At 44.5% G+C, this 23,809-nt stretch overlaps 1 protein-coding gene across 1 annotated transcript in view; it reads left to right on the forward strand.

Annotated features, from left to right (window-relative positions):
* The window catches only part of LOC8053857, a 72,945-nt gene that overhangs the window by 25,452 nt on the left and 23,684 nt on the right, over positions 1-23,809 (forward strand). Inside the window, exon 5 of the mRNA XM_042294447.1 lies at positions 19,114-19,215. Coding sequence (XP_042150381.1) covers positions 19,114-19,215 — 102 coding nt within the window. The remainder of the gene's footprint in view (positions 1-19,113; positions 19,216-23,809) is intronic.

Consider the following 23,809-nt stretch of genomic DNA (forward strand, 5'->3'; position numbering starts at 1 on the left):
ATTTTCACTACCAGTGGTAGATTATTTTGAATGCCACAGATGGTATTACATGTGCCGAAGTTGAAAACATAATAATCGACTGTACCAGAACTCAATGCATCAAACGGAAATAAGAAGCAGTAAATATTTTTCTAGTTATTGTTTCCTGTCCACGCTTACTTTTATCAACATGGTCCTACACAATTTTTTAACATTATGTTCTTTTTCGGCTGTTGGATGTGTGGCTGCCTTCACTAAAAAAAAGAAATTCACCGCACACCTTTCGCATTGGCACGGCAATTTGAAAATAATTACAATACTTTTATATTTAAACTTTTGGCGAGAACTTTCTCGTACAATATTTTCCCACCAAAGGGAGAGGCACAACGGCGCATGCGCGTCGGTCCTCTTGCAAGAACGACCGTCGCTTCCCGCAATGTTTGGATAGATCATAGATAATGGCGTACCATTTTGATTCCCACAATTTACTAGCGACCTCCGCACTTCCCCGTGCCCAATTTTTCGGCAGCACCATGAGTTGCGGAGTGAATTTTACGACAGTGTGAGATGCGGGACATTTTGTAGATTTGGGACTTTCTCGCGGGACGCGGGACACGAGCCCTCAATGCGGGACAGCCCCGCGAGTCGCGGGACGGGTGGTCACCCTAGGGAGAGGTACTTGCATTTAGAACGCTCAATGCCACAATTCTCACTCACAATTTTATGCGACATTTTTAGCAGCATTATAGTGTATCGAAAAGTAAGTGACTCGAGTCCCATAGATGTCATTACGGTGAAAGAAGCGAAATGTCTTTCTTACCTATTAAAAATAAGTATGATTCCCTTAGCCTGAGCTGAATAGAAATGATTAACATTGCTTTTCAAATAAAAGTCCCAAACAATATATATCTTTTTAAAATTGTCCTAACTAAAATTTTATAGACAATTAATTTTAATTAAAGTGAGTTTTACATACCCTACTTTTCTAAGGAAGCGACTGATCATATTGTCCTATTTTGAATTCGTGGAGAAAGGTGCTGCATCCCTAAAGCGGAAACTTTTCACTCTACGACGCTTCGTTTTCGTAGAGTTTTTGTGTAAACACTTGACTTTTGCCTATTTTTTTTTTAGTTTTGGGGAGTTTAGGAGTAATGATTGCGGCTAAAGATTTACACACTTTAACCTCATTCCTATTGTTTCATTGATGTCATGGTTAAAAACCAAAGATGTCTTGTGCGCAATCCAAATATATGCAGGCTTGATTTAGTTTCGCCATTTTTTGCTTTAGTAAAGGAGCGCACAGAGTATTTGTTAACAAACCGTTCATCACTTACAGAAGTGATGTTATTCTATGAGACACAATCGCCGGCATAAAGACAAATTTTAACTGCTATATTTACAACAGTCTCGTTAATAAAAAGAAGAAACAAAAGAAGTCCTAGCACATTTGTTATACATCTGAGCTACCCAACGCTTTCGAAGAGGCGTGTTTTCAAAAGAAATACACTCGGTCTTGTCTTCTAAGTAATCTGTGACCCAGTTCAGTAAAAATTGTTTTTGAAGGATAAATTTTACATTCAAAAGTAACTTAGGGTGCGAAACTTTATAAACCCGTTAGCATGGCGTATGGAACTAACAGCAAATTTACCTTTTCTATTTGAAATAAATCAGTCCGTGGATTAATTCCAGCATTTGCATTATAGTTGAAAATGACGACGAAAGCCATGCTGTCGGGGAGAGAGTATTGAATTACATTCAACATACTCGGCGTTATGCTTATAGTCAATATGTTCCAGGAGCTTGTTGCACTTAGATGTTAATGAAATGGGTCTGTTTTCATGAGGCTTTTTTTTTTCTCCGATTTTAATATGAGAACTATTCTGGCTTATTTCCAAAGTTTAGGTACACTTCCAGGGGAAAAAGACATCGAGAATTGCATTTAAGCATCTTGATGTCCACACAGAGTGTCTTTCAAAAACTAATGGGTATTTACCATTGGGGCCGGGACGTCAAATTGCAGTCAAGATGCAACCGTTATTATGAACCCGAGAAACACTAAACAAGACGTTTTCTGACCATAAACACTCAATATTAAAATAAAAACTTGGTTCGCAACCACTCTTTTCAATGAATACATTGAAAACATTTAATGAAGCTATTCAAAATGCCTACAGGAAGGGTGACATATCCATTCCGAATAATATAACTACGAGAACCGTTCTTCCTGGGAAGTATAAATCTCTAAAATTTGACCGAATTCGACTTTATAAACTGAGGTAGGGTAATATTAAAATATACATATAAAATATCTTTGAAACATTGAAACCGGGATACTTCAAGAAGGTAAATTCTTTGCTTCAACAAGTTCTTATTTCTTTTAAAACGTCATGGTAACTGCAACAACACTTTAGCAATTCAATAGCTAGATTTTTATTGATTTCACGGAAACAAAGTTTTAATGCAGTCACTAACTATAAAGCACAATTTGCTAATTAACAAATCAACATCTGAAACACGGCTTAATGCTTCAAGATTATGAAAGCCTAAAACTATACTCATCAAGATCGGCTCTATTGAAATAAAATACAGCAACAACTTCCATTGGCTAGCGTGCGAGACATATAATCGTATATTAAGCGTTACAACTACAGCTTTATGCTCAGAAAGTCTGTGATTTACATCACGATCATAACCAGCATGAGCAATGCTGGTCATGATTGTGATGTGAAAAACAAAGGGTTTGTTTTAATTATTTATGTAAAGGCATTGCCGGGTGGAGTTTAAGCAGGGAAGTTATGGTGAAGTAAAAACGACTAATCATAAGTACAACATAAGCTCCTGACAGCCGATTCAACTCGGCTGTCAGACATTTATCTCCACTGGACTTTGGGACTGAGTCAAATACAAAGTGTATACCATCTGAGCGGACCAGCGTCGATATCTTGATAGAGAGGATCGCCACCACCCGTGCGAACGTTTTGCAAGTAATGATCAACTAACAATTGTCTATCTTGAAAGAACGCTTTTCGATAGGCATTGCAGCGGAGGGTGGACTTTTTTAACACTTTCTGTAAGAGTCCTGATGAACGGAGTGAATTTAAAGCTCAATAAACGGTTGGACCCATAACGTAATTGAATGTCTTGGGGATTGCGATAATAGCCATAATTGTATTATAACTTGCGTGAGTAACATTCGACACTATAGAAATTAAGCTAAGCCTTAATAAATTCACATAAAATAGCATAAGGTCTGAAACGACAGTGCGAGGCACCAAACATTTTTTAAAGACAAAAAAGGGAGGGTGCGATTTGAACATTTATTTCTCTATAATTAGCACATTGTGATATCACGGGCACACTGACATGTGCTGTGATTTAAATGTAAATCAACAGAAACAACTTTGAGCGTATTTTTTAGCGTAAACAAACCGCATATTGTATTTCTTGTAACTACACTATTTAATGCGCTTCAGTGATTCAGCTACGGCTAAGCAATATTTCTAGACGAAACTAAATATGAAAATACAGTGCTGCGAAAATCGGAAACTCCCAGGTATGCTGTGCCTTCCACAAAGAAAAGGAGGCGGCGTGCACTACCAAGATACCTGCTGACCCATTCGATTTTTTTTTTTAGTTTCTTACTAACATGCCACAAAGCTGTCTCAGTGGAAAGAGCATGTCGAGAGCGATTAGCTAAATGATAAACACGCGATCGTTCTGTTTTACCATTTCCCTCTCACATCTCATGAGCCACCGGGTGAAGCGGCAAATAGTAGAGTTCCTTGCTATTTTGCATAAGTTTAACACGAAAACAAGCCGCTGGCATACGTGTTCGTGATGTGTCGCGCTGTGTATGGTCTGACTAAAATAAAATGGCAAAAGTGGTTCCATGTGCACAGAGAAGAAACCTTTTCCAGGCGATTCATGCAGTCCGTGCTGACTAAGAAACAACTTGAATGAAATCAATCAACTTAAGCTTCTTTGGGAGCGACAGAAACGCCCGGCGCACTCAATTAAGGCCCATACGCACATTTGCGTTTGAACGCGTTTGATTGGGTTGCGGCGTCCTTGCGGACAGGAGCAGTCGCTTGCGGTACGACGCGAGCCGTCCCGCAACGCCCGGTAGCATGACGCAAGAGAGTGCAGGATCGCTGTAGTTTCGAAAGCGTTGAAGCGCGTTCCGAAAAAGCCGAAAAAGTAAAGAGGGGTCACGCGGTCGGTCGGTCCACACGACGATGCGTATCCGGTTTTCTATTTGCAGAACCTGCGTTTTTGTTTTGGGGAACGGTGGTTAATACGCGATCTAATTTTTCAACAAGGGCGGTGCTTGAAGCCGGCCAGAAAGTTGGGGAAACCAGCAGGATTTTTCCAAGATCGACTGCTTCGGCCCTGTCGCCCGGACTCCCGTCATGTTTCCGTGAAGTTCGCTTGTTGGTGACCCGCTAGCGACGACAGCGCGATCTTATTGTTTCTTGACTGCTGTTGACTGCGTGTCAACGGGACTGTGTGTACAAGCTTGACGCAAGCGCTCTTCGCAACACTACACGGGCTCTTGCCGCTACGGAACGCACCGCGATCAAACGCAGATGTGCGTATGGGCCTTCACTGTTCAGTTCTACCTTACTACGGGGATCAGTTGAGCTAGTTGGTTATGATACATTACGGGTGGAACCAGCTGAACAATAAAGGAAGGAGAAATAGAAAAGGCAACCACTCGCTCGACAACCAACTATTTTTATAGATCGTCCCCCTCTTCTGCTAAATCTTATGCTTATACATTTTTTCTCTAGTTGTGTTTTTTTTTTTTTTTATTCCTATTTTTGTTTAGCAGACAGGGCGCCGTTCAGAAAGAGCTTTTCTTGCGGTTACAGGGTTATTGAGGCGGAGCTCACACAGCTTTTCTTCTTCGTTGTGTATATCCAAGGCCTCCAACATCTCCCTTGGAAGCTGGTTCTTATTGGGGTACGCGCATCCCACGACGAAAACGTCAGGCTTTGCGATGGGCAAAAGCCTCGCGTTTTCATCTCGTGAGGCGCGCGTGCCGGGGAGAAATCCCCAGGGTTTCTCCCTCGTGTGAATACCCCTTATGGTGCCCTATGATGCTGGCTTGCTCAAGCTTTGGTTTGCACTTGCAAGTGCGACAATGGGCAGCGAGGTGTCCTGGTCCCACAAGAGTCTTAACATTAGCCACATGTTCCCGTGCACGGTCGTTTATGCATGTCCCTGTCTGTCCAATATTGGGAGTATTCACTAGACGCCATATTTGTGGGTGCTGTTTAGAGCGCATGCTCAGAACGAGCTCACATCAATAGGCTGCTAAGACCGGCATTCTTGTTGGTGCGGAATGCACGTTGCAAAAGAACTGTAGAAGCTCGACATCAGCACGTACTCAGCATTCGCGCACCCAGCTATGGCCGCCAGTGAATACGCCCTACAGCATCGTCCACATGTTAACGGTATGCTGTAAACAACTCCCTTTTCGCACAGAAGTTATTTTGTCCTGTGTCGGGTGTCACACCTGTCTTTCATGTCCGTTTGTGTATGATTAATCTTGCAGCATAGGGAATAAGCCTTATTGGGGGCCGAGCACACAACTTGAACGCTTTGCCGGTTTGCTATTTTTTTCAATTTGTGGGTGACCCCATGAATGTACGGGATTACTGCAAAGGTCCTCTTTCTTTTCCTTGCTTGTCCTTCACTTTGGCCATTGTTCTTCTTGAATCTGCGGCATATTTTTTCACATATCTAGGCCAATAAGGTTTTTGGATATCCGGCATTGTGAAGTCGTGAAATCTGTGCATCAAACTTTTGTTGGACTTGATCGGGGCGGGTCTTCTTTAAGCTTGCGGAGAAGGCTGCGATGGCCACTCCTTGCTTAACATTTTTTGAGTGTCCGGATTCATGAGGAAGAAACCCTTTTCCCGATCGTGCTTGGTATAGCCAATAGACATGCCCTGCTTGGAATTTCAACGCCAAGTTCAGAAACCGAATTGATTTATTCACGGGAGTTTCGTGGGTAAAAGTGAGGCCCATGCAGCTTTTTTTTTTTCGACTTGTGTCAGTTTTACCTATTCGCCTCGAGATTGAACTGAAGGTGGCGCTACTGTAGCGCTACCATTATCAGCAGTGTGTGGATAGGAAGATGGCTGCCCCAGAGGCTATCTGCGGTCGCGGACAAGAACCTGCAGAAAATCACGCCTATTTCCTTGATCGGCGTCATGATAAAAGCAGTTTTAACGGAAAATAGCCTGATACTGTTCAGTGCCTCAATGCAATATTTACTGCACCAAGGTGAGGCTCAGGTTTCACTGATATCCAGCGGCCGGCGCGCTGAAGAGAGAGTGGCCTTTGAAGTTGATATCTGCGAGGGATCCTTCAATTCACGCGATGGTTTCCTCTAAACATTGCACCGCCGGGGATTTCAAACCAACCATATATAACAACCGAGTTAAGCGGGAAAAGAAACCTGTTTACATAAGCGTCACGAGTGGCTTAAAGTAGAGAACGCGTAAAGCGCGCACGTTGATACTGGCTCGCTGCTGTGCAGTGGGATCGTCCTTAGTGTGGCTTCTCCCGCTGCGGTGTTTTCAGAGAGGATACGCAAATGCCACGAACTTATTATGCGTGTGAATCCGACTCTTGAAACGTTGTAGAAGTGTCACTCCTACGAGGCCAGCCACAGTATGACGCCGTCAAATAAGCATCAACTGCAGCCGAAGTGACTCGCTCAGTATCTGGGTGTGCGTCGGACGCGCCTGATAAATGTTATTGATGTTCGGTCGGAAGTACGCAGCAAATAGGGCTGATGGCAACTCGTCAATCTATCGAAGGAGCAAGACGGACTATTGAGCCTATTCAATTGCTTGTTTACACTCCATGAACTTCGCTTACCCTCCGCTTGACGAATATTTTGTGCCACTTCGCTTGTAAAAACGAATATTCAACGGCAAAGCACGTTACATGCAAATGGTACGGTTCCATCTAAGTTTCTATAACATTCGGACAGTCGTTGACTTGAGGAAATTGATCTCCGTCGATGTACCAGTCCGTTGATTGAGGAAATTGATCTCCTTTGATTTACCAACCGTCGACAAAGCACCGCTTTCTGTCGGCAAGGTACTAGTATGCAATAGCACTGCAACTGAAAAAAAGAACCGCATCCCAACACCAACGACAGTAGCCAGCTTATGTTAGTATCCGGCTTGGCATACCTTGCTTTCGCGTGTTTCCACGCTCGTGCAACGATACCATCTTTTAGAAGAAACAAGCATTTACAGCGCAACTAGTGAATATTACCCGATAACGAGCCTTCATCGTCACGAGGATCCACGTTTCAACGTGCGCCGACAGCAGACGACGTGCGCCTGTATCCACACTTCTAGAGTTTCTAATATCGGGCGCACGGTGGCGACTCTGTTCGATCTCGCGGCGAATACGATAGTGAGGCCGACGCGGTAGCAGGCCGCGAGCCCATCACGCAAAGAATTAGAATTTTACAGCGAAGCTGTTTATGGCTAGGTTTCGGTGAATTTTTCGTGTGCGTGGCCAAAAGATGAAAGACGTTTACAATGAATGCTCTGTAATGCCCAATTGGAGCGCAGCTCTTGAGGAGGAAAGGGGGATATGCCGCTCCTTTTCTCCTGGTCCCCTCCCATTTAGCGGAGAATGTTCGTTAAATTCCCCGCTAAACTTAGCGGAGAAATTTTCCCGCTAATTTAGCGGGGAATTGTTTCGGCTAAATTTAGTGGGGAAACTTTTCCACCAAATTTAGTCGAGTATTTCTATCGCTACTTCCAGCGGGGAATATATTCGCTAAATTTAGCGGGCAAATATTTCAGATAATTTATTTGGGAAATTTTTCTGCTAAACTTAGCAGGGAATTTTTTCCGCTAAAATTTGCGCGAACAGTTTTTTCGCTAAATTTAGCGGGCAAATGTTTCTTTATATTTAGCGGGGAAATGTTTTCGCTAAATTTAGCGGATCAATTTTCCTGCCCAATTTAGCGAAAAAGCTTCCCGGCAAGTTTAGCGGGAAAATTTTACCTTCGTGACGTCACGTGTGAAGTCATTATGAGGAACTCCAATAATGCAACGCAAGGTTACGCCAACACGAAACCGACGCCGACGCCGCTCAACCCGAAAACGGGCGCCTAAGAGTTGCGCTCTAAAACTCTATAAGCTCGCGTTGCCGCACGCTCCGCAAGTGCACGCCTTCCCCGTATAAAAGTTTCGAAGCAAATAACCAAAATAAAGCTTTGACGAACGGGCGTGCAAGATGCCATTTGTTTTAGGCTTTAGAACAGTTACTGCTGTAGACGCAGGCACGTCTCCGTTACCATTTTGCAAATGTAACGAAGTACCGGTGTCTTCACTTGCCATAACTAACTGAGGTTACTTTTACGTCAGTTTGTCGTTACTTTGTGTTTCAGTGTTAGTATATGACAGATGTTAGCATATGAGTGTAGAGTCTTAATCACAAACGTCTCTATAAGATTGTCGAAGACTTCTTGAGAAACGGGAGTTTGATGCATACGGTCGATCTTCCTCTGCTTCAGCAAGCGCGTGTTGGAAACGTGGGTTGTAGCTTCAGTCTTTCGTCTCTTTGAAATTATCGCGAACTCTGACAGCTTCTGCGAATGGAGGGACTGGCGGAAATGAAAAACAATGGGCTTCTTCCAAAACCGACGCGCCCCATCGCGGCAAAATACCACGCAGTGCATTCTGGGAACCAGTTGGCCACGCAGTTTCGGTTTCAACTGAGCAGCTTCATTTCATGCTACCCCGCCGCGACCGAACGCGCTGCTTGCGGTTTTTATTATTTGACTTTTTACGAATGTACAATACACTCATTCTCGAGCGATGCAAAACGAAGACCGGGGCACTTTCCTTGGTTCCAGAAACATCGGATATTGTGCGTGCGTATGCAAACGTAATGAGACGTGTCTTAGTCATTTCACCACACGAGTCCATCTTTGAGCTCAATTTCAATAATCCCGTCGAGGTAGTGTCAGTGTACTAGAACTGAAATTTGGTCACCTTGAGCCTTACACGTATTCTGTGTGCCAAACGTCTGCTCCTTGTCTTTTCATTGGGCAAAAAGCAAGCCGCATCCTCACAGGACTATCAAAGTTGAGCCCGCGTTGACGGATGAAATTTTCTTAAGAAAACGCAATAAACCCGACCTCAATACTGCACTAAAGTTACTATGATGTCTTCCTCGTGTCATCATATATCTCCCACTCAACTTTTATGCTGATAGAAGATTAAGGTTTTGCAAACACTAAGTCGGCTTGCTACGACGGAGGCCCTAACAAGCGTCCCCTACTCCTCTGTAAGCCTTTTTGGACGAGCTTTACTGACGCCCACGATCTGTGCCTGAACGGTGTGTCTGAAATTATCTGCGGGATCTTCAGTCAGGAAGAAAGCAAACACATAACAAATAAGTTGTGGCCAATAGCAACCGTCAAATGCGCTTTGAATAATTTCGTTTGTTTGGCGCACCGCATAGGGGTTCACGCCCGTCTGGCGCACTTCCGGCAAACGGTGCGGCATTCTTCACACAAGTGCTCGACTTTTGCTTTCTTAAAGCGGTTTGTATGTGCGAATATGCCTATACGATTGGCAGGATAACTTTATGCGCATACGCGATGTTGAATATCATTGGAATGCAATCGGGTGGGGACTTCACTTCGTGCAGTGCTGCGGGTCAGCACAGATAAGAGATAAGAAGTGTGTTAAAATTCAGCTTTTCACTGGCGCCTCCGAGTTTTAACTCGCGTACTCAGGCGTACTGAGAAAAACAGTAATTGCAAAAAGTTACATTTCGTAAGTTAGATTTCCTCAATGAACGCACGAAACAAACTAACTTCCTGATCAACAACACTAATGTAAAGGCGCGAGCTCGATGTATACATACTTGTTGGTTGCTACAGGTTGTTGATTCGTACACAAGCAAGATCTTCGAGCTTCGCAGCGTCAAGATTCCCAGCACTGGCTCGTTCAAATACCTCGAAACGCCAACAGAAAGGCTCAAATACAAAAATACTACAAGCATGTGTTAAGACAAGCTACACGTCTCGGGCTTGTGCTAAAGCTTGGAGGTCTGGCCATTTAGGTTAGTTTAGAGACCACAAATGACGCTCTCGGGACCAGAAAAAATCTGTATAATCTCTTGTCGACGTGTCGATCGAAACCGAAACCACGTGCCACTCTCCTCCCTGGTTAACTAGTTCCCAGAGTGCAACGCGCGCCGTGTTGCATGCAGGGCTTTATGGAAGTAGTCTATTAGGACTGATGCGAAGCACCGTTGTTAATTTCTAGTTATCAGTGGTGTGGAACAACAAATATTAACTAAATAAACTGCATCACGAATTAGTATAGAAAAAAGCTGTCTAAATAAATCATAAACTTAAACATATATCAAATTGGCGTTTTATATATACCTTTCATGGTTCATTTACCCTCCTTCTCAGATATACAAGTAAACTAAAGTAAGCCGTTTTTGAAGAGTTTTCGCTAGCTTACATTAAGGAGCATTGTGAGATGTAGCTGAAAAACTGCGACTAACAAAACGATGTCGAAAGAAAGGTGCGTTGTTTTGGATAAGAAAGCTTAGCGACGACATTTTAACGGAAAAAAGTAAGTTACATTGAAGGATAACTCACCTTAATGTGCTTTCTCAAATAAGAGGTCGACGTCCTGGATGTGCTGAGCAGCTTGAGTTTCGGCATACAGAGCAGACATTTAAACAGCAGGTTGTTTGACTTCGTTTCCCTCAGTTAAGACATAGCACTTATCCCGGGCCATAATAACGGAGTTTTGGTGGCCGTTGCCATCTTGCACGAAAAGTGAGTGCGAAAAAAGGCTTTTATAACAGGTGTTCCAAAACGGCCTTGTTGGCTAGAGGCAGAAGTTGCATGACGAAGGCAACTGTACAGTGCACGGACTGCTCACAAACAACATACTTCATAGCCATCTCGGTTTTAGTCACAGTTTGGTTTAGGCTACACAAGCAACGAAAAGAGGACACTGATTGCTTAATATTATAACCCATAATTATAACCAAAGAAGATTATTGGTGACTGTAAACGAAATATAGCACCGGCCATACTTTGGTTATTGTTACATGCGTACTCGTAGTATCTTTACGCGTATATATGATTAAAAAAGGTGGCGAGCGTTTATAATCTGTTTACCCTAAGTTTGTCTTTCATGTACAAAAGCCTTTTTTTTAACACCTGTTGCAGCAAAAAAGTGGCGAAGCAGACGAAAGCCATCACTATTAATGCTACGAATGCGTCTCTTTAGAAGAATGGTATAGTAGCCTTCACCCGTCGTTACCCAGTGAGGAACCGCACCTTTGTACTACGGCGGCAGAGATTCTAAAAAAAATGGTGACGTCTTTCTGGTGACGGACGCCTTGCAATCCTGCGATAACCTTACCACTTATTTCGGTTTAAAGCGTAGGAACGTCAACGCTTCCAAATTTAGGGTGTATCCTCTTTGTTGTTGACAGAACGAGAATTTATTTATTTTGAAGAGAAGAACTTGACCAACTGGAGTAGCTAGGGAAGATTAGGCAGAATCCTTCGAGCGGCGGCAGACTGTTGCCTTCTGAGCGGATGTCTCTTTCCAGCGAGACGGCTGCTCCTTCAAGGCATGGCGATGGTGGCCTTAGTAGGTTCGATGCAAAGACTGCACCAAAGACGCTCGAGGATTCGACAAAGCGATAATCACGCGTCTTTTGGTCCCGGTTGCGGGAACGTTGAAAGTCTCTTCCAGGAGATAGTTTGAAATGAAGTCGTTTATAAATAGCTTTGCTGGGGTTTCTTTGCCACTTTAGTAGTGCGCAGAATAAAAATTATTTTGCTTTCAAAGTATCATGCTGCCATTTTTAATCAAAAGTAACGAGTAATGGGTATCATAATTTGATAGCAGATACTGTAAAATAATAAAGACATCACTTTACTCGTTACTCATTTGGGATATTAACGAAGACGTTAGTACGTTACTAAAACAACTAACGCGCTACCAGTAAAGTCGTTACTTGCAACGCATTAGTTCTAACACTGTATATTACCCAGGTATCAAGGAGAATGCAGGGATTAGTGTTACACGCGCCGCACGTGCTGGCCTTAGAATTAGTCACTTTTCTAAAGCAAATGCCTAAAACAATCCCCGCAGGGGGTACCTGTAAAAGCAGATGTTTGGTGAGGGGCATCAACACGGACCCCGAACCATGCGGGTTCGCCCGCCCACGTGTGGCTGTGCGTGGCTTTCCAGTGTCGGGGGAAGGGGACATCTTGGTGGCTGAGTCGAGCCCGGGGTAGGGTTGGACCATTCGGGGTCCTTCGGGTGAGGCAAGACACCACTTCTGCCCCAGTTTCCCACAGACGGGTTCCTGGCTTGGGCCGACCAGGATGATTCAGTCAGTCGACACTTCTAATATCCCCTCCCTTCTTTCACCCTTGTCTTCTTATTATTTTAACTCTTCTAACTACTCTTCTTTCCCTTTTCAACTCTTTTGGGGGCAAGGGCTGACCTTGGGTGGCGACAGACCCCTTGTCCAGAACCACTCTTGGTTATAATACCTAGGCAGTGCTAATGGTATAATGGTTCCAGCAAAGCCAATTTTGTTATGGTCCGTTGCCTATCCTTTTGTTGGGCTCCGTGGTACGCGGCACCGCACAAGTTCTGAACACTTTCCGCCTCGTATGGCTTCCTCTCTTTCTAAACCGGGTTCTAGACAGTCATCCAAGCGGTGCTGTCCGCACCAAGTCATTTCCAAAGCACCAAAAACAGAACACTTCGTTAAATGTGTGTGTAGTTCACTCTGAAGGCGATCAACACCCTGTCGCCACGATGTCTCCGTTCATTGTGTCCAAAGTTGTTGAGCACTTGATTGAACACTTCTACTAAGCAAGAAAGCTGCATTCTGGGCACCTTTTTGTAGACGTCACGACACAGGCGCAAAGTGCGGCCCTTCAGAAGATGAAAAGCGTCGTCGAGACCTCCGTCACGGTGACGCAGCACACGACGTTGAACGCTGTGCGTGGTGTCATTTCTGAAGAAGACCTTCTAGGTGTAAGCGACGATAAGATCCTTGAAGGCCTACAAAACTCGAGTGTCATTGTAGTAAAGCTCAGTATACTTTGCCGCGAGGGTCAGGAGATCCCCTCAAAACATCCTGTTTTTTTTAATGTCTTAGTCCTCCAGCGACAGTGAAGGCAGGCTATCTAAACTGCCGTGTCCGTCCTTATGTGCCGAACCCCAAAGGTGTTTCAGGTGCCAACGGTTCGGGCATGGGTCTAGGAGCTGCCGTGGGAGAGACCCACGGCAGCCCCTAGACCCATGCCTGAACCGTTGCTGTCACACCGAGTGTGACAGCAACGAACATGTCGCAGACATCTGTGAAAACACTGTGTGTTGCTCCAACTGCAACGGTACCCATGCGGCGTATTCGTGTGTTTTTCCCCTATGGAAGCAGAAGGAGACTTTGAGTTTGAAGGCTAAAGAATACATTACATACCTTCAGGCCAACAAACGCTGGTCATTCCTTGCACAAGGCTCGTATGCCGACGTGGTGGGCCGGGGTCCTGCGCCACGTATGGAGTCCAGGGCAACCCAGGTTTTGCTCGAAGACCATGCTGTCGCCCTCAGGACCCCAAAGCCTACCCAGGAGCAGCGAGCTCCTCTTCGCGGAGAGGGTTCGTCAGCTGCTCCCACGTCCCAAGACAGGCCAGCGCCTGCTGCGCCTGTGCAGCCCGCACGGTCTCCTAACAGGGAGAAAAAGCGAGGCTCTTGGCCTCACTCCCCGGAGAGCCCGTCAGCAAATGAGGAGCTGCATGGTCCTCATGCAGCTTCTGTAATACAAAAGAAGGTGGAGCAAATGGACGTGGTTGAATCCCTCCCAAGTACATCTGCCACCCTCCCGTCAGGTTCTAGTCATGGCCGCGTGTTAAGATTTCGCAACTTCGATCCTCCCAAGCCGGCAAGCAAGCCAGCTTGCAGAGCTCAGGAGAGCGGTGCTCCTGCCTGGTCCACCTCCACATCAACCCCTGGGTCTGGCCAGGAGGCGATGTAGTGCAGAATTTGAAGACCAAACAGAAAACTAAAAAACCTGTGGTCCTTCCGAAGTGGTGACATTCTTTCACTCTTCACCCGTGTGCTCGTAATTTTATATCTTTATAATGGTTTGAGTGCTAATGCAGTGGAACTGTCGTGGGGTCCTAAGTGACCTCGATAATATGGAGTTTTTGCTGGAGGAACACAAGCTACGTGTGCTTCGGTTTCAGGAAACTCATTTAAACTCCAGCCATACCAACTTCCTCAGACGGTATCAGGTGTTCCGGAAGGATCGTCCGTGCTCAGTCAGTTCTTCTGGAAGGGTTCCGGTGGTTCTTCCGAGAGAAGTACCCTGTGTACAGGTTCCACTGTCTACCTCACTGGAAGCAGTGACTGTACGGTTCATGCTTCACAAAGCTCTGACAATTTGCACTTTGTACTTACCACCCTCCTTTATATTGAAATTCTCAGATTTTAATTCGTTTTTAGACCAGCTTCCTGAGCCATTCTTTTTGATGGGCGATGTTTATTGTCACTACCCTCTACGGGGGAGCACGCGTCGTTACATCCCAGGGAAAGTTATTGAGACTGTCTTATTCGGGCGAACGCTTTGTCTTTTTAATATTGGTGAACCTACCTTTTTTAGCTGTCAACAACTTTCTTCATCATGCATTCATATTTACTTTGGGACTGCCAAACTTTTCCATAAGGTTTCATAGCATATGGATCCTAACCCATATGATAGCGACCTTTTCCCCATCGAGAGCGGCAGTGACAGCGAGGGCGAGGAATTGCTTGTTGCGATTCAGAGGCACAAACTCATGCCTGCGCCTAAAATTATAGGCTATTAGTGATGTGCGCGACCAAAAGTGTCGCTGCTGACAGCTTTCCACGATTGGCCAAACCATGGGCATATGAGCATTATTATCAGGTTGTCAACTTTGACGGTGTTAGTTTCGGATTGCGATGACTCCTAGCTTTCACTGTGCTTTTTAAACACACCATCGAACTCGTCATCGCACCTGATGGTAAGTAGCAAGGATAACAACTGGTGACGTCACGGCGAGGCAAATCCCAGTCGTGACGTCACGGATGGAGACCATAAGAGGGCGCCACCGAAAGATCTTGGCGCTAATATCGGACGCGTCGTCCATTGCTCTTCGGCCTATGAAGAGCTATGTTTTGAGGCACGAAGCCTATTGGCCGGTTTCTTGACGGGTACCCACTCGCTCACCTGATTTTACCTTGTCGGCGGTGCCGTGACGGCGCGAACATGCTGCTCGCTGCCTTTACGTGAGCATTCATGAAAACGAAGCATTTCGACGAGCTACGTTGTTGCGCTGTTCATTCTGTCGTCGCACCGCTGTACAAAACTGGCATGAGGTAACAGGCGGGAACCTGTAGTCTTGAGCGATGCTTGCGTTGCCCGAACGTTAGACAGGCTCAAACCCTGAGGCTCTCTGTTGTAACTACGATGTGATGTGAACTTCCGCAGTGCATGAGTTAGTTCCACGATCAACAGCTTTCAAGAGACAGGCCTAAACACGCCTTCCTTGTTTTCTTGTTTTTTTTTTTTTTTCAAAATGACTTTAATCCTTAGAAATTATGTTTCGCTGAAGCTTTTTGTTTGAAGATGAAAAGAGGCTCGTGTGTAGCTGCAAATCTGCTCAGTCCACACTAAAGGTGCCAATAACGTTCCTTCACTTTATCAAACAACATCCATCCCGCGGCAAACCGTCGGTGATCGATGACTTTGACGAGTATGTTGGGTTAATAATACGAAGAAAGCACCACACAAACAGGGGACAAAGACAGACATGTACAAGCGCTATCCGAACGTTGAAAGGACGCAACTACACAATGACGTAAAAAGTTCAGGAGCAATGAGAGCGCATGGTTGGCAAGCTAACAAGGTTGTACTGGTTGTGCGCCGATGTTTAGATGGCCCAGCAAGCGTGGCGTCAACACGTCAACCCCAGGCAGAGTTTGCATCCTCCATTGAGAAGCGCACCGGCATCCTGGGCAGGCGAACCGTGAAGTATTTCGACTGCACTGTGAGAGACATGGCTTGGTGGCGGTGGCGGCCAAGGAAGACGCTATGCGGAGGGCAAGTTCGTCTGCTTCTTGCGCAGGGGGTAGTGGTGACTTCAGAACGCCGAGCCCTGATTGGCTGACCGCGACTCCCTATCTGAGCGTCGTCTGCTCCTTTGTAACGTCGTCTGCTCGCAACGTCGTCTGCGTCTGTCTTACCTTTCCTGAGACTTCCAGAAGTAAAGGTCTTTACAAGCAAGCTCGACTTCACCTTTCAGAGAGGGCAGACGAAATAATTCGAGCGGTACGTTGTTTTTGTCTAACAATTAGCAGACGAGCATCAAGGAGAGTAGTCGAAGGACTCACTGGCGAGCAAGCTGGCGAGGTGTTCCCGAGGCGCCGAGGTTTGTTTGCTAAGAACCGAGAGTGAGAATGGGTAGTGTCCGCAAGTTTCCTCCCAAACACGTTTTCCCTCCATTCGTGTGCGGCGAGACTCCTCACTCCTTAACGGCGTCGGCGGGTTGGCGCGGTTGGCGCAGTTAATGTCATCTACTTTAATTACGTCTGCTAGTCAAAGCGATGGCTCTTTACCTTTTCTGCGTCTGTCAGAGATTCACCGCTTTTTCACCGGCGAGAACGCGGCCTTTTAAAAAGGCGAAAGGACATACTTTGAAGGATACGACCTTTCTTTTGAGATGAAGGATTTCACTCTAGTTGCGAATGTTCAGGCGTCGTTTAAGAATTGCAGCTACGCGGTAAAGATGACGCTCTCCGATAAAGGTGACATTTTAGAGAATCACTGTGAGTGCCCTCGCGAGAAGCAGACGAACTTGCCCTCCGCATAAGTTTCGCACTGCCGCAGCTGTCGAAAGATACCGCTGCAAAAACACAAAGTAAACTTTGTTTGTCTAAAGTCAAACAACTGATTTGGCCTATATTAACGATGGGCTGCATATCTTCAATTAAAATGGGCCTGCTAAAAACAACTAAAAGGTGAATTAGAAAAATTTGGTTAAGTCACTAATTGATTGTTTATACTCGTGCCCCGACGGCCGCCGCGGTTGGTAACATTATTTTGCAGGAATATACTTTTCTACTTACAGGGCCCTTATGAAATTATTTTCGTCTTAAAGAAATCGGCCTGTATATTTTTACATATTTTATTAATCATTCTTTCACCGTGGGCTCCAAAAGAATTCCAGCAATGTTATAAGCGACTATTTTTCGTATATGACGCATAATATTTTACTTTGTAAATACTGGAAAAGGTTTAGTGAAAGATGACGCCAGTGTGCCAGTATCTTCTATCGTCTTAAGCTGTTAGAAACAAGCGCACCGCACTCGATCATGCTCAAACTCAACTTTGTGTGTCAGTCTTTAATGTTCTTCATTTTAATGCACTTTTCCGTTTCACTGTTTTTAGGTTTCATTCTGTCAGTTAAGATGAGACTACGCGCCAAAATTCGCCCCTTTTTCCTTTTTCCAACATGGCACTCTCTCCACGTATTCTGGTAAAGTCGAGACGACAATTTGAGACACGAAAGCGCTAAATTCTCATGGGCGTAATTTTGTGTAAACTTGTTGATCCAGCTTAATCGTTCCAAAAGTATTCCCTGTATAGAACACCACGTTTAAAGAAAAGCAATGATTGCCCTGGACAAAAATATACGCCAGACTTTTGTATCATTGAAAATCTAAACTTTTAAATAAATCTCTTATTGGCTACGATTATCACATCTGGTGCAAACAAGCGTCCAGTCAAGGGAATTTGAAAAGCACAGTCTCTATAATGAAACTCCTTGATTATCGTCTGTTGCTTTGCATAGAAACTTTCAACATCAATTAAACTGTCCCCGTAGAAACCGTGGAAAGCTTTAAAGCAAATAGCCACTTCAACCATCGGAGTGTTGTACGTGACCACTCACTGCCAACAAGGCGTATGCAAGGCAATCCGAAATAGCAAATTTTCAAAGAATACACGAAGGTACCTGAAATAACAGTAGGTATCATAATTCAAAGAATGCCTTAAACCTGTCATCTTTATTTGATCGTCTACATATTTTTCACCTAATGCTGCTGCCGCTTATATTCGCGCGAGGTGCCAAGCGCGCCAACGGACGACAATCTCCTACTGCAACGTTCCAGAATAGTCCCGCTGAAAACGCGCAGCATTATGAAGAGTTTGCATCTGTGCAGATCCAAGACGATGGGCAGTATATCACTAGTCTGCTCGACAAACATAGAGACTTCATAAGAAGACTTTCAGTATTCCATCAATATTCCATTCTCGTGTTACTAGTTTTAGAAGTTTTTAATGTTTTATATCCTTGATTTTTTTCCATTTTCTTTTAATTCCCCACAACCCCCTCCCAAAACAGGGTAGCCAACCAGGACTGTTAACCTTTGTTCATAACTGCAACAATACTTGAAAAAAAACAAGCTAGCTGGTGGTGACTCATGGTAATAAAACCGGAGACTCAGGCACACAGACGTTCTGTTGTGGTGTGTTGTGTTTGTCCCCTTCTATGTTCCTGAGTCTAGAGTTTCATTATCATGAGTAACCTAGGATAACCTCTCTGTTTTTTCCTTTTCTTACCCTTCCTATTTTTCTCTCTCTTTTTCTCCCTCTCATTTTTATCAGAAACTTTGCGTTAATGCTTTTGTTCTCATATTTCGGTCCCACGCATTGGCGGTCGCCTTTTTCTGGACACAAAGCGTGTGATTAGACCTGAGTCCTCGCTAAATGCTAAAGCAGCACTTTTTGTTTCTTATTAATATTTATTAGTTCCAGCAGGTGTAAGTAACAGAATACTAAAACTATATCATTTCTTCCGTTAGATAGACAGCAAGCAGGTTAAAATTAAACTTTGTCTAAACAGATGCCTTTGAGAAGAAATCCACGAAAGATTTCAAATAGACGGGCAGCTGAAAGTGTTTGGACAAAAGCTTGTTCCTAAATTTTCAAATCTCCCATTCGTGTATTTTATTTTTTGTTGTAAATAAAGGGAAACCTAATCATGTCAAAAATATGCTATTTCAGATTGTGAGCTTTTCGTGAAAACTGACCCCAAAATTAATATGCACAATACGCCATGCCACCCAATTTACCGTATCTACTGCGGGTATGGACGGCAAACTCGAGGTAAGTAAACGTCGCATTAAAATTGTAACGTTCTACAAATACAATTCGAGATAGCTTACGAAATAGTGTTTTACTCGATCCGTCATTTCTATGATTTTTCCTTTTCTTCTTTTAGCCCTGCTCTGCCTGGTTTCTTCTTCTTCTATGTCGATCATCTAGCTGTCACATTATAAAAACCTTTTTTACTCATTCCTCCTGGGATGATATGGAAACACATTTCCGATGGTGGCGCATTCAGTGACATTTGTTGAAGTGGTATACCATATGACTTTTAGGATACCTTGCATGGGAGCTGTTTCCGTCACTTGGTAGGGCCCGGAAAACTTTTTGTGTGTTCCATGGATGCCTTTCCTAACAATGACAGAATCGCCCACCTGAATGTCAGGAACTGAACGAAATCTTTTGTCAAAGTTTTTCTTCATTATTTTCCTATAGAGCTCTTGCTGTTTATAGGTCTTCTTTTCTTCTGTCAGCACTAGATCATCTTTGATGTCAAGTTGTACATCTGCCGGCAAGTAAGGTGCAAGTCCGAAGGCCGCGTAGTTGGGACTACAGCCTAGGGCTGTAGTATGTGAGCGGTTATGATAGGCCACTGCTGCCTCAAAGGCACACTTCCAACTGCCGACGAAGTTTGGGTACATAAACAAGTACTGCTTCAAGTCTCGAATCAGTCGTTCTGCTAGGCCATTCGCTTCCGGGTGATATGGGGCAGCAAAGCGCAGTTCGATTCTCCTGGATCTTGACCATTGCTCCAGTTTTTTTTACTCCGGAACGTAGGACCATTGTCCGAAACAATCACCATAATGTTCTTAAACATGTCCCTTTCTAGCATTGAAATGACGCTGTTTGAGTCTTCTTTTCCTGCTCTTGAGGCTGCGATGCGCGTACACTTGTCTATGGCTATAACAAAAACTTGGGTTCTAGCCACTCCATCACCCTTCTTTCTTAATTCGGCAAAATCCAGATCAACTACTTCGAACGGGACATCCGAGTGAATTGGCAAAGTCATCTCATTGAATCGTTGCTTCTGCTTGGCTTTGTTCATCTGGCATTCGTGACACGAACGCAGATACTAGTACATGTCCTGCTTCATCCCCGGCCAGCAGAATCGGTAAGCCAGTTTACTATACGTCTTCCAAAATCCATCATGGCCGCCTGATTCTGGACTATCATGGTACAGCCTGAGAGTGGAACTTACAGCCGTGAATGGAACTTGAAACTTGCCATCGCTGAAAGTTAGATCTTCGGTTCCCTCCCACAGTCGAATGTAGAAGACCTCCTCCGTATCATGCCTCATCTCGGAAATTGACAGACGAGACAATGCATTTGCATCTTTAAGGTGAACTCCTGGCCGATAAAATTCTTCAAACTCGAATTGTTGGAGTTCGTTTATCCATCTAGCTGTTTTTCCTTTCGGTTCAGTCATGCATAGGAGGAACGTTAAGGCTTGGTGATCCGTGGAGTTTGAACTTGTGGCCCTCGAGGTACGAACGAAAGTATCGCACGGCCTTAAGAACAGCTAGGGCTTCTTTTTCTGTTGTTCTGTAATTCACTTCAGGCTTAGAAAAAGTATAAGAGTGATACCCCATGACAAAAAGCTGTTGAGATGTTGGCTTTGTCGGATTATGCTGATAAAGAACAGCACCTGTACCATAGTGGGATGCATGCGTGTTCAGTTCAAAAGGCAGGTCAAAATCGGGTAAAATCAATACCGGATCAGAAGAAATCGCTTGCACTAGATTCTGGTAGGATTCTTCACACTCGTTGGACCATTCGAACGGTACATCATGCTGCGTTGGTCGCGTAAGGCACCTTGTCTTCTTTGCGAAATCCTGGATGAAAGGCCTGAAATGTCCGGCAAGACCAAGAAACACTCTAAGCGAATGGACGTCAAAGGGCTTTCGTAGGCTGGAGATCCTAGCAGCGTATTCTTGCTTGGTATTTTTAGACCTTCCGTCGAAGTTCCGCCCAAGAAATACAACCTTTCTTTGGAAGAATTCACTCTTTTTTACATTGACCTTAAGATGTGCCCCTTTTAAAGCTTCCAGCACGGATGCCAGATGTCGACGGTGATCTTCTTGACTCTTTGAATATACAATTATGTCGTCGATATAGACGCTACATAACTGTCCTAGAAATGGGCTTAGTAGTTCGTTTCATCATCTTTTGAAACCAGGCTGGTGAATTCTTCCAGCCAAAGGAAGTATGTTGTACTCGTAAACAGCAAATGGTGTTACGAATGCAGTATATTTCTTGTACTCTTCCCTTAAAGGAACTTGTAAAAATCCTTTACACAGGTCAATCCTAGAAAATACTGTGCATCCTCCTGTCTCATCGATGATGTTTTCAATTCTGGGCATCGGAAAAGGAAAAAGCTCGGTTTGACGGTTAATCATGCGATAATCGGTACATAGCCGTAGTGATCCATCTTCCTTCGGCACGATGGTTATTGGCGATGCAAAAGAAGAGACAGATGGTCGAATGATTTCGGCATCCAGCATGTCTTCCAGTTCCCTCTTTAGCCAACGTTTCTTTTCTACAAACATGTTGTATGGCTTCCGTCTGACAATGGTGGTATCCGCCAACTCGAATCGTACATCGAAACAAGTGGTGGCGGGTGGGTATTTGCCCACAGGTATTATTTCTGGGTAGTTAATGAGTATAACATCAACTGATTCCACATATTCTACCTTTTTCTTTGCACTGGCCAGGTTTGTGTCAGATACTTGGACCGTATCATCCCAGTATATGTTGATGTGCGTTCTCTTCATATCCGGCCAAGACAGTAGCAAGTCATAATTTAGTCCATTAATTACTAGAGCTTCGGTCTGGACTTGTTGGGATTCATATTGAATGGTCAGGTGAATCCATTTGGTGTGTATTTTCTTTCTTCCGTCGTAGCCTTGAATTTCAACTGTACGACCCTCAAAAGTTCTTTCACGATCGACAACCTCTTGGTTAACTATAGTCACAGACGCTCCGCTGTCGACGAGAGCTTTTAAAGTTCTTCCATTCACATTTACATTTATATACAAGAGTGTTGATTGGGACAAAAAGACAGTCTCAATTGTTGTCGAAGGGTGGGACTGTACACCCTCCTTTATCACTTTTTTTTGTGGTTGTCTGGACTTCAGCCGTTTCACGGTCTTCAAATGTTGCTAGGTGAGTCGCTGACTGCTTCTGTGGCACAGCTTGTGGATTCCAATGCGAAGGCTTTTGTCCAAGACCTCCATATATGTGCGACCGCAGGGTTGCTTCAGTAGGCTTCTGCGCTGCTCGGGGCCAGGCATCTAAGCAGAGATGTTGAAAACAGTCCAGAAGGCACTCCACAGTTTTGGGCGCTTTCACTTGGACCTGTGTTTGCAGCTCTTTCGGAAGTCCGTGAATAACCAGCGGGACTACGGATGAGTCTGGTAGGGAGTAGTCTGCCATCTGGAGCAATCGTCGTTTTTCATAGAAATATTCCATGAAACTTCCTGCTTCGTACTTGTAGAATATAGCTTTATCCCACTTCTCCACGGGATTCTCTTAAAATGCCGAATGAAAACTTTTTTTCCACTGTTCCCAGGGGTCGTTGAGATGGTCCGTTAAGTAAAGCTCATACCACGTTTTCGCCATTCCGGTGAAAAAAAGTCGCAGATTTTTTATTTTGTCATCGTAGGAACGAAAGCCATTGTTCTCACTAGCGTATTCATAAAATGACAACCAAGCTTCCGAGTTTGTTGCGTGACCATCAAACGGGTCCGGCTTTGCCATTCGAAAGCGTGGAGCTTCCTGGTTTCGTGAAAGTCCGACGATGGCTTGAAGCAGTTGTTGGTTTTGCACTATTTGTTGTTGTTGTGCAAGTAGGATCTGGTGGACAAGGTAAGTTGGGTCCTCGGGATTAGTAACAACAACACGCTGAAGGCTTTCGAGACCCGCAAAGTTGTTTTGGGGATAGACCTGGTTATTGTCTTGGGGACAGGCCTGTAAGTCACCTTGAGTTCCCAATTGGAAATCGCTTTGGGAGTTGGATTGGAGCTCGCCTTGGGTTCCGTTTTGAGAGCCGCCTTGAGGACCGTAATGGAATTGGAAGCCGTCTTGAGGCTTCAACGGGCCCTCCTCCATGGGCTCTATGATAAAGGTCTGAAAATCGGCTACCCTTAGGTTGACCTTGACAGTCCTTTTCTGTAGGACGGCACTGACGTCCAGTCCTGTCTTGTCAGAAACGAGTTGAATCAACTCCCGAGTAGTGATACGAGGTCGTAGTGGAAATGCCTCCTCGTCTTGAGGCTGGCAAGATGAGCAGACGAGGTCTTCTCCGGCGTCATCTTTTATAGTGAGGGTGATCCACATGATGGGATCCTGTCGACTGCGCCAAAATGTAACGTTCTACAAATACAATCCGAGATAGCTTACGAAATAGTGCTTTACCCGATCCGTAATCTATATAATTTTTCCTTTTCTTCTTCTATCCCTGCTCTGCCTGGTTTCTTCTTCTATGTCGATCATCTAGCTGTCACAAAAATATTACCGAATCAAATTTCAGACGTGTCGATCTCTCGTAATATTTCAGTTTTCTGACAGACAGACTTAAATATATACGCCCAAATGT

The sequence above is a fragment of the Ixodes scapularis genome, unplaced genomic scaffold (genome assembly GCF_016920785.2).
Source record: "Ixodes scapularis isolate PalLabHiFi unplaced genomic scaffold, ASM1692078v2 PGA_scaffold6__148_contigs__length_123643588, whole genome shotgun sequence".
NCBI classification, from domain to species: domain Eukaryota; kingdom Metazoa; phylum Arthropoda; class Arachnida; order Ixodida; family Ixodidae; genus Ixodes; species Ixodes scapularis.